We start from the raw sequence: 12444 nt of genomic DNA, 5'->3' as shown, positions 1-12444 counted from the left end.
CCCATTACACAATATACCCATTACACAATATACCCATTATGCAATATATTCATTACATTATATACCCATTATGCAATATATTCATTACATTATATACCCATTACACAATACCCATTACACAAAATACCCATTACACAATATATTCATTACACTATATACCCATTATGCAATATATTCATTACATTATATACCCATTACACAATATACCCATTACACAAAATACCCATTACACAATATATTCATTACACAATATACCCATTATGCAATATATTCATTACACAAAATACCCATTACACAAAATATTCATTACATTATATACCCATTACACAATATACCCATTACACAAAATACCCATTATGCAATATATTCATTACATTATATACCCATTACACAATATACCCATTACACAAAATGCCCATTACACAATATATTCATTACATAAAATACCCATTACACAAAATACACATTACACAATATAATCATTACACAAAATACCCATTACACAAAATACCCATTACACAATATCTTATTTTTAAGATTGCTGAATTAACAAATGTACTTACAATAGTAACTTCTCATTTTTGCACTTTCAAATTTATATTAGTGTATGTAATTTTATTATAGTGTATATATTTATAGTACAGTGTATATATTTCTATTACAGTGTATGTCTTTATATTATAGTGCATATATTTATTATTAAAAGTTTTGCAATGTGACTGAATTCAATTCACTGCTTTAGACTGATGGAGTATTTTGTAATTTTAATTTTTGAGGTTACATTCAAAATAAGCAGAAATTAGACAAATATAAAATTTACTTATTATAACGATACAGGGTAAAATTTATTATAATTTTCCACCTGTTACATTAGGACAATGGAAAGAAATGATTTTCTAAGTCATTGTGCACAATAATAAACCTGTGAGATATAAAATGGTTAGCTTGCTTGAACTGTATACAAGGCATACAAAATCACATTCAACATCGGTGGTCTTGGTATAAAACAAACACTTGCCTTGGAGCTATTTGCCATAGTTAACTAAATATACATGTATAATGACCATATATACTCGCTTATAAGTTGATGTTTTTTTAATACTGAAAATTCAATTTATGCAGAGTAGGAGTCATCTTATAGGCACAATATACAAAAAATGGATAAATTTCCGGGTGAAGCTGGAAACTTTAGACGTTTGCAGTACACAAAAATACTGTCTATTCAAATATTTGTATGTTTTCATGCCATATTTCCCATCCGATATGCATATATGGTATGCACTGTTTACATATTTCATGACAGTATTTAGTACACAATTCTTGTATCTACAGTTATTTGGATTGTAATAATTTGAAACTATTACAGGTAAATTAAATACCGCAAAGTGAAGTTTCTGTCAATATTGTTTAACATGAGTGTCTACAGGCAAGTTTATTCCTTCAATTTTCATGCAAGTCCTCATAACCTGTATTTGTATTAATATTTGTGTTTGGTTGTATAAACACTGTACTTGCCGCAAGACAATATTTTGGTATTATTCACTGACAACTAACAGGCAGTCCATTTGGAAGTGTTGTTTTTATCCTGATCAAGATGAAAATGGCATATGAACATACAATAAGTCTATGTCTGTCTGCAATCGGCATAGTAGAAATACAATCAAGAAATGGGGACAAATTCCTTTCACCTACAGGATTCGTCATATTGAATCCCAACCATAAATATTACTTAGTTTACACTGTCCAAATTTTCCAAAAAAAGTTAAGCCTTAGGTTACTCCGATGCCTAACTATAGCAATATCTCCAATCTGTTTAAAAATAGCCCAACTTGAAAAGTAACATTTTTGACCCTCTGACCCATACAACATTCCCTATACATCACCCCAAGCATGGACCAGGTTTTGTAATCCCATATCCACTCGTATTATATCTTGGAAAACATGTATCGAGTTTTGTATCGAGTTTTGTACTAAAAAGGAAAATGTTATTGTAACAAATTTGAGCTTTTGACACCCAACCTATCTCCTACAAGGAACCTCTGGATGGGGATTAAGAGATAGGGTAATACACAAATAGACAGAAGAAGATAGGGTAATAGACAGACAGACAGGAGATATGGTAACAGACAGATTGGGATAGGGTAAAAGACTGATCGAGAATGGGTAACAGGCAGAGAGACTGATGGGCGAAGGGTAACAGAAAGACAGACAGATGGAGGTAAGGTCACAGAGAGATGGAAATAGGGAAATAGAAAACAGACAGAAGGAGATAGGGTAAAGACAGACAGACAGGAGATAGGGCAACAGACAGAAAGACAGATGGGGATAGGGAGACTGATCAAGATAGGGTAATAGACAGATGGAAATATGGTAATAGAAAAACAGACAGATAGAGTGTATCACTATATTTAGAATGATAAAGCCTAGGGATGATAATAATAATTACCCAGTTCCTGATACAGGAGTCTGTTGTAGCAACCCAAAGTGAAGGATGATCTGTGTGTGCAAGTTCCAGCTAGAAATAAATTAAAATACATTAATCATTATATAAATGGGATACATACAAGTTGGAAACAGCTTACAATTTTGTGATAAATCATCAACTTTTGCAATTCAATCAATTATCCAATAAAAATAACTTGATCTGTTCACATAATATCATGCTGAATCAAGGGGTATTTCAAATTAGCCAAGAATATGAAACAGCAGAAACAGTAGGATTCCTAATGAAATCAACCACAAAGATTGATATCCATTAACTGGCCAATTCAGTGAAAGTGACCAATTCATGAACTTAATTGGAGCAACACTAAAATAAATATATGTACTTGCAAAATTTCACAAAATGGTTCTGGTTTGCAAACTAAGTACAATTGTGAACATGCATTCATATTTATGTATCAAGATATTTAGGGTTTAGGGTTAGGGTAAGGTCAGGGTTAGACACGAGACTCTAATACACAATAATAGAAGTCAAAAGGGGCAACAACTCTAACAAAGACTGCAGGAGCACCTTCCCTTGTTGATATGCACATCTTCAGATGGTAATCATGACATTTACAAACTTCCATTTAAATCTTAAGTCTAACTGCAATCACCAAATTCTGTCATTAATACATCTATATGTAAGTTAATAAAGGCAATTAATTGAACAACAAAAAGAAATATCTGATTACTGTAATTTGTTGATATACACATATTGAGACAATGGTCATAATATGTGCCAAGTATCACAGCAATCCATCAATACTCAGAGACATCACAAGATACTGTCATACTCAGCAACAAGAAAAACAAAAGATAGCTCTCATCAAATTACAAGCATAAAGAGATTTGTTGACATGTGCATCTTCAGGTGATAACTGGGGGACTAGTTGTGTTCACAATAGTGTGATAGACAGATGAATGAATGGATGGTCACAAGGATTCCTATATACCCAAGGGCTAAAAAAGTGAAAGCCCTTGTGCCTGGGTGTTTCATCTCAAATCTGGTCAAGTTATGTTCAGTAACATTTGTACAAATCTAAAATCCCTTTATACTGGCTTCTTTCACTCAAATTTGGCCAATTCTGTTGAGCAGAAGTCAATGAACAGTTTTTCTTATTTTAGCAATGATCACTATATTTAACGACAGATTGACATCTTATTTTAGCAATGATCACTATATTTAATGACAGATTGACATCTTATTTTAGTAACGATCACTATATTTAATGACAGACTGACATCTTATTCTAGTAATGATCACTATATTTAACGACAGACTGACATCTTATTTTAGTAATGATAACTATATTTAAGGAATTAACATTTTATTAATGATCACTATATTTAACGACAGACTGACATTGTATTTTAGTAATGATCACTATATTTAAGGAATTAACATTTTAGTAATGATCACTATATTTAACAACAGACTGACATCTTATTTTTAGTAATGATCACTATATTTCATGACAGATTGACATCATTTGCTCTTTAAGTTGATGTCAGTCAAATTTGATCAAGTACTATTGAGCAGCTTTAAAGAAGATGTCATTTAAAGGTTTTTCTGTTTTTAGCAGTGGTAAACTGGTGAGCTAAGAATGATCTTCATCAGCTGGCGTATATGACCCTAAGAAGTCTGGAAGGCAGCCATTACCAGCAAAACTAAGTTATCACACCTGTTTATTGCTACAGTTTTATTAAAGATCTGTAACACATTTTATGACTTAATAAATTTAAATAAAGATAATGAGAAATAAATGACAAGTAGCCCTTCATATCCTCTGAAATTTCTGTACAAGGTCATTTGAAGGTCACAGCTCTAGATAAAGCAGCAGTGGTGAAATGATTAATTGATATACCCATGTCTCAATCATTCTGCCATATTGACACAAGATATGAAGAATGAGTACAAAATATTATTTACCCTCTACAAGTTATTTTAACCTTTAGCAGTCATGAATAATTATTAGTCATTTGCCTTTTTTTTCTTTAAGTTTGAGAATTCATCAGAGAGCAACCACTTGAACAGGCAATTGTTTTTGTCAGGAAAAGATAAACACTACTGACAACACCCACTCCCCTTCTATAAAATAACACAAGCTGTCTAATTTGCAATTCTAACTCTTTCCCCTCCCCTTTCGCCAATTCTGTGCACACTTTTGCTTAGCCTGCTGGCACATTCAGCTAGTGATAACATGTTCAACTAAAAGGAGACATTCCAAGCTTGTTCTCCATGTATAATTTAAGAACTTTACTGATAAATTAATAGCCACTTTTATGCAAAGTTTATTTGTTGCTTTGTATCTTATCTGCATCCAAGTTGGAAGCCTACTCATCCAGTATGTTATGCAGTGAAAACTACAGTCAACTTCTGATTGGTGGTTACTGTTTCTCCATCCCATGGTAAACAATAGCCATCTAATACAAATGAATGTATCTTATTCACTGCTTTTTTTAAAATACAAATGACGTCGAAGTAAATGTAAAATGACGGCAGCTATTAAATGGTCAGTAAAGTAATGAAATCGTACCAGGGAAATAAATTTGGAAAGAATCTTTAATGCTGATATATTATCAATGACCGAACATGCCAATGAGATAAAATAAATTTGCATGGAATCAGTGATGGGTCAGATTTTAAACTATATAAGTAACCTTGTGTTACACCTGTAAAAGGAAAGTGTATGTTGTAAATAGTTTTTCTACTACGCTGTGCTTGTGATTCTTGTAGCTGTTTTAGATATGCAGGGAGTGATTCCACTGTAGTTAGCTCTGCTCATACACGATACATGCCAACCCCAATACACGATACATGCCAACCCCAATACACCATACATGCCAACCCCAAGAGAAAGTAATTTTTGTTAATATAAGGAGCAAAAAAGGCATAACCTGAGCATAAAAAGTGTAATCAGTATATTACTAGTACTAATATAAGTACCAATACTTCAATGAGACTACATCGTAGTTAATATATTAATGCCATAATTAAAATAGACTATGAAAAATCTACACTAATTTTCACTACTAACCTAGATCTCTGCAGGTCAAAACTTTGGCAAAAATGGGCAAAATCCATGGGGATTAGAACCAGAATACAAACAAAAAACATACTGAAAAATTATTTATATTCAACACTAACTTTAACTGGTCTACAGATCTAACTTTTTCCCAATCATCTTTAAGTCTACAAATTCTACAATTAGCATGATGAAGTGTTCAATCAACATATATGAAATGGCATTATCCGACCAATGACAATCCAAAATGACAAGACCTTCAAGTTGATATGTGTATCAATAATGTATCAAGCTGCTGGCTGTGTATCTTGATAAATTGAGCTGGGTACTACAAACTATTTAGTATCACAGTATTTCTAAACACACTGTGATAGGTACTACAGTATACCGCAATTAAATTAGGGACTAATAATTTAATGTTCTTGGGCTTGGAACTGTAACTCTTTAAAAATATATTTCCATGTATCTAAAGCTGGAAAAAACAATTTTTATTCGAGTAAAATGTCAATTATAATACCTTAGGAGACACTCTTGTAAATACAATCCTCCCAATTAACACTTTTAGCTAAATTTTATCTGCCAATCTAGGTGAGTGATTTCCCCTTGGTGAAGGGATTTGCGCCAAGCCTGTGAACATCTCACTTATTACTGTAGTGTGAGGCATGCTCTCTATGTGGATTTACCTGTGGGGAGGCTGGGAAGGTGCATTGGTATTATGACTCGGTAAGTATTCTCAAAGAAAAAGTTGTTTTTTCTTCAATACACTTACCCAATTATAATACCTAGGGAGAATAGGTTAACGGTGGAGGGAGATACATCACCTTACCCTGGAGAGACCATCTCCTGTCCCATAAGGTATGTGAGACAACTCCTAGATAACTTTACTGGAAAAGACTCCATCTGCTTCAAAGGGAAATTATTTCCCTCCTGCAGAAGTTGTGAAGTTGCATCTGATTGTCGAATGATCTAGAAGGGTAACCTTTGTGCCATGGAGAAAGGTTCCTCCAAAATGCCTTGAACATTTGAGGATGAGAGATCTCTGATATGAACTAGATAAGTGTGCTCTGATCTCCATTCCATGGCATGGAGAAAGATAGAGAACAGTTTCACTCATATGCAGTGATGGTGCTGACTGTCCTAACTTCCAATATGTGGAGCAAATTCATTGGTGTTGGTTTAGTCCAATATGTGGAGCAAATTCATTGGTGTGGGTTTAGTCCAATACGTGGAGCAAATTCAATGATGTTGGTTTAGTAAATACATGGAGCAAATTCACTGGTGTGGGTTTAGTCCAATATGTGGAGAAAATTCATTGGTGTGGGTTTAGTCCAATATATGGAGCAAATTCATTGATGCTGGTTTAGTCCAATATACGGAGAAAATTCATTGGTGTGGGTTTAGTCCAAGATGTGGAGCAAATTCATTGATGTTGGTTTAGTCCAATACATGGAGCAAATTCAATGGTGTGGGTTTAGTCCAAGATGTGGAGCAAATTCATTGGTGTGGGTTTAGTTTAATATGTGGAGAAAATTCATTGGTGTGGGTTTAGTCCAATATTTTGAGCAATTTCATTGGTGTGGGTTTAGTACAATATGTGGAACAAATTCATTGGTGTGGGTTTAGTCCAATATGTGGAGCAAATAAATTGGTGTGGGTTTAGTTTAATATGTGGAGAAAATTCATTGGTGTGGGTTTAGTCCAATATTTCGAGCAATTTCATTGGTGTGGGTTTAGTCCAATATGTGGAGCAAATTCATTGGTGTGGGTTTAGTCTAATATGCGGAGCAAATTCATTGGTGTGGGCTTAGTCCAATACGTGGAGAAAATTCATTGGTGTGGGTTTAGTCCAATCTGTGGAGCAAATTCATTTGTGTGGGTTTAGTCCAATATGCATGACAGATATCCCACTTTATTCAGGATGAAAATATCTAAGTAGATGTCCTGTTGATGACTGAGAGATGAAGTGTCCAGAATAGAAATGAATTATTACTAATATCTAATTCCTGATGAACAGAAGCCTTTTCTCGATAATAAAAGTGGGAGGAGGGCTTTCATGAACATGATCCATCATGGAGGAAATGCAAGCAGATGGGTCCACCAATAAGAAACGTTTTGCTGATTTTGCTTGTAGCCTATTGGAGACAAATCGCAGAACTACTGGAAGCCATTTTAGCGGAGACTTGAAATCACACCTCTTGTAAGTCCACATAGTGTAGTCTCCACAACGGATGGCATTAGGACCCACTGTTGCATTCCACTACAAATCCAAGAGCATAACAGAGTTGATTGAATGTGCTTAGGTTGAGAACCAACTGATAAGTACTGTGATGGAGCTGAAGAACTCTTGCGAAAGGCCTAGTAGCAGTGCTGAACATGATAGAGTGCCCAGGAAACCTGTTGGGTAACCCTAATGTCATGACAGATCTTCCCCATTCAGCCACAAAAGATTGGGATCTTTGATAGGATGGGAATAGGGGTGTGTATGCATGTCATTCAGATTAGGATCGTCTTGTGGAATGCGGGTGAAAACGACTGATCATCCTGTAACGCTTCCACTTAGTTGTAGGATTGTTTTCCAGTGGCATGCACTCATCCCTGCAAACTTGTTGGTCAACCTGAAAATCCTTAAGCTGTGGCTGAGACTGAAAGGGATGGTGGCATGTTGCGAATTCTGTCAACCTGATCATTAAAGTGGAGAATAGATAATGAAGGTTCCAAGTGTATCTTGGGCCATGTCTGAGCTATAAGTGGAGGTAGAGAGCATTGCAACTTTTGTCCACCTGCTATTCATGTTGTGCCTCCATTATGAAGTGGAACATCCAATGAATATGCACCCATTTATTCCCTTGACTAAATGCGTGGAGCGCCTAAATTGATACTGTGACTTCCAAACGGTCACTGATTATGAGGTCCCTTCTAGTGGCAAAGGCTAGAGAAATTTGTGAAGCACATCTGTTGGAATTTGAGGAACTAAGCTTGGCATAAGGAATGTCCTGATGTAGTATGTGGGTTAGACTAGTCTCTGTAATTGCCAGTATAGACCAGGTTTGACTATATGGACAACAGATTGTCTTCTAGAGACTTATCATGTGTATATTGTAGTCATGGCACTTATGATCCCTTGTATATGGCCCAGTCCAGTCAATACGGAAATAGATCATCCATTTGGTTAGAACATTATCTGATTCATTATGTTGGGATGGGTTATGGGATGTCTCCACATAAACTGGTCAATACATCTTCTTGCGAGAGGATACTTATGGATGTTTGCTTTGCTCTTTCACTCACTGTTCAGCAAGAGATATGTAGTCGAACCCCAAGGTATCCTGTGATAGTGGCCTATAAATATTCCTATTGTCAAAGTGATGTCATATTTATGATGTCATAATGTAATGATCACATCATTCACAGCTGCACAGTGCAGTAAGCACTGATTTTAAAACTCAAAGCATGCAGAATTAATACACTGATAAAACTGTGGAAGAAAAAAAATGTCCATTTGCAGGACAAGAAACAAAACAGAATGACTGTATTATAAATATCAACAAAAATCATGGAGAACAAATAATTCATAAAGGTTAGTCATACAGTTAATGTCATTATTTAGTGTTATATCTGTTAATTCGTACAATCTGCTAAAGGATTATCATGAAAGACAGTACAGATGATGCTCGAGTTATAGCTTCTACTCTGCAGTATCAACCAGTCAGAGATATTTCTTGTTCATAAAACATGCCCTAACATATTATTTCATGACTAAATCTCTTTGATTAGACCCGACTATTGAAACATGGAGCCAGAAGACTCATCATACAATCATGACATCTACTTCATATATGTGTTTGTGAATTTGTTTACCTTTAGAACTGGAGCTTTTTCTTCACAGATCAGTGTTCGGTTTTCTGCATTTCTGATATCTGTTACCCAGATCCTCCGGTCTCTGCCAGCTGAGTATACCATTGTGAAGGAATCATTTGCCTGAAAATGTCATGATACAAATATCATAAGTGTGAAAAAACACCTAGTCAGCGGTCATGTTACCAGGTGAAGTAGGTGGCTAAGTCACCTAAAAAATGTAAACTTCGCCACCTTCTGTTAGAAAAGTGAAAATGTTTTCGCCCTGGGATTTTTTTTAGAGGAACATAACACTGGAACTAACTGGGCCAAGGTGAGGGAGGATGGTCATTCAATGTTACTCTAAAACATCCCAATACGAAATCATTCAATAGAGAAAAATAGAAGCTACACATAGTAATGAATTTTAAGCAAGTAACTAGATTACAGTATTGTAATTGCAAGCGCTTAATCTACTACCCTTAGTAATGAATTTTTGTTTTTACTTTCTGAAAGTTCACTATAAAATGGGAGTTGTAAACATTTCTAAACTTTTTTGGAACAACCCCTATACCATAAACATGATAGCAAATGCACAGGTCTTTCATATCATACTGTTCGTCCTAATTTATTTGTTGCCAATAAAACTGTACCATAACTGTTCATGGACAACACACTGAAGAATTAAAGTAAGTAAATTAATGAACTAAACCCTTTTTTCCCCCAACCAAATCGATACAGCCAACATGCAAGTGCATCTATTTTTAGAAAGAGTTTTTTAAAAAAAATGTAACCACTCACTTATAGCTTCCTTTCCCCATGACAGGTTCACTTATGGCTCAAGGAGAAATGAAGGCTTCAAGCCATTAAAGAGCTGGTGTTGGTATCAACTGCATTGATAAACTCTTGTACATTGACATGCATGTGTTTTGATAGCTGATTGACCATTAACCCTTTCCCAAGTAAGTTAGCAACTATCACTTTCCAATTTCAGCAAGTTATCCTTTGATGTTAAAAACATACAAAATTGGAAAGAAAATCTATTTACCAGAACGAATCAAAATGTAGATATGGTATTATTGAAAAAAAGAATATTTAAAAATACAAGACAACTAATATTATGTTATGATTTCCTAAAAATTCTTTAGATTTAAAACGAACATAAAAAATAACATATTTTCTACATGACTTAAACAGGTATATTAGTTTTCTTCATTCATTATCATCAGCAGCTCAGTCTGTCAGCGTGTTGTTTTCCCACACCCTCTTTATTCAAATCAACAGATAAACAACAATGTTTTTGTTACAGTTTAGATCATTTTGTTTAAGAATCATTCCACCATCATAGTGTATCTATAGTTTCCAGTATATCAGTGATAAACTTATTCCAGAGAAAATACTGTGATTTACTGATATATTGATGATCAAGATCAACCTCCTACATTCTATCACTTACTGACACAATTCCTACTTTCGTAATTTCACATCTGACCATCACGTACAGCTATAATTCATAAATTCATATCGGATAAAGAATTGGGTCACTTACGTACATACATAATACATGATGCAACTTAGGAGTTTTACTAACAATGAGAAAGCAAGAATTTTCAGGTTTTGTTTAACAATTAAGAAAACAAACATGTTGTAGATAAGAAATATCAATTCCAGCTGGTTACAAAATTCTTGTGAAAATTTGCATAATCTCTTATTTACTTACTTTTAAATTACTCATAATCATATGGAACATTTAAGTTTCTGAAGAAAATAAATTCCCAATTCAGTAAAATAACATTATTATTTCAAGCAAATTTTATTGACTGACATACCCAGATTGCTATAATGTACCACCACTTATAATATGAAAAATTATTACATAAATTTAGTTCCTTTGAAAACTGCAAATAGTTTACGTTTGTGAAAAGTTTGTGATCAAGAGTGGCAGGAAAATATGTTTTCTTTCAAAATCATTTTATTCATTTTTTAAAACTCCTTCTTTGTACCTTTTCTCATGGGGGGGGGGGGAAAGGAGGTGCGGCAGGAACAAAAAAACATTTTCAACATCGTACTTCACGACTCAATTTTCCAGATATCATGAAGTTTGATGGTAGTAAAATAATTAAATGTTTTGGATGCTAGCAACAACTTTTACAGTGGCTACTGACCTGAATGGCCCATACACCCTCATCATGAACTCTGTATGTAGCTACACATCGCTGCTGCCCTAATGACCACAGCCGAATTGTGCCATCTGAACTGCCCGATAAACACTGAAATTAATGTTTAAGTATCAATAATAATAAACAAAAGTTTGTGAATAATCATTTCGATTACTTTGTTTTGATTCAAGTAAAATTCCATAACATAAAATTTACAACTGTGTCTCTCATTATCAGCTGAGTGATAGCAATCAAGTTTCGGTAGAACTTCATGCATTAGCAGAAATAAGAGGCCCAAGTATATTGATATCACTCACATGGAAAACAAATGAATTGACCATTTCAGTATACAGACTCATGTGGCATTGTATTAACACAACCTACGTAAACTCACAAACTTTATATCATGGTTATTTTACCGAATCCTGATAAAATTTCTGTCTAGAGATAACAACATAATTAACATTCATAGCCTCCTGCTCAAAATCAAAGTCCTCCAAGATCTTGATATAAACCAATCACAATCAAAGTCCTCAAAGATCTTTGTTATTTTAACTAATCATAATCAAAGTCCTCTGACATCTGCATTACATAAACTAATTATAATCAAAGTACCCAATGATCTTGATGATGTAAACCAATCACAAAGTCCTCCAACATCTTCGTTATATAACCCAATCATACTCAAAGTCCTCCATCATCTTCATGACATAAACTAATCATAATCAAAGTCCAAGATTTTGATGACATAAACCAATCACAATCAAAGTCCCCCAAGATTTTGATGATATAAACCAATCACAAAGTCCCCCAAGATTTTGATGATATAAACCAATCACAATTAAAGTCCTCCAAGATTTTGATGATATAAACCAATCACAAAGTCCCCCAAGATTTTGATGATATAAACCAATCACAATCAAAGTCCCCCAAGATTTTGA

At 34.3% G+C, this 12444-nt stretch overlaps 1 protein-coding gene across 1 annotated transcript in view; it reads right to left on the bottom strand.

Annotated features, from left to right (window-relative positions):
• LOC149783630 (WD repeat-containing protein 48-like) overlaps positions 1–12444 on the bottom strand; it is a 67726-nt gene that overhangs the window by 36596 nt on the left and 18686 nt on the right. The window contains exons 7-9 of the mRNA XM_089931878.1: positions 11510–11614; positions 9369–9488; positions 2447–2515 (exon numbers count right to left, since the gene is read on the bottom strand). Coding sequence (XP_089788004.1) covers positions 2447–2515; positions 9369–9488; positions 11510–11614 — 294 coding nt within the window. The remainder of the gene's footprint in view (positions 1–2446; positions 2516–9368; positions 9489–11509; positions 11615–12444) is intronic.

Source organism: Sinohyriopsis cumingii, chromosome 14 (assembly GCF_028554795.1).
Source record: "Sinohyriopsis cumingii isolate HCF-2022 chromosome 14, ASM2855479v2, whole genome shotgun sequence".
NCBI classification, from domain to species: domain Eukaryota; kingdom Metazoa; phylum Mollusca; class Bivalvia; order Unionida; family Unionidae; genus Sinohyriopsis; species Sinohyriopsis cumingii.
Note: the sequence above shows the minus strand (reverse complement) of the source record. Positions and strands in the feature narration are given on the sequence as shown.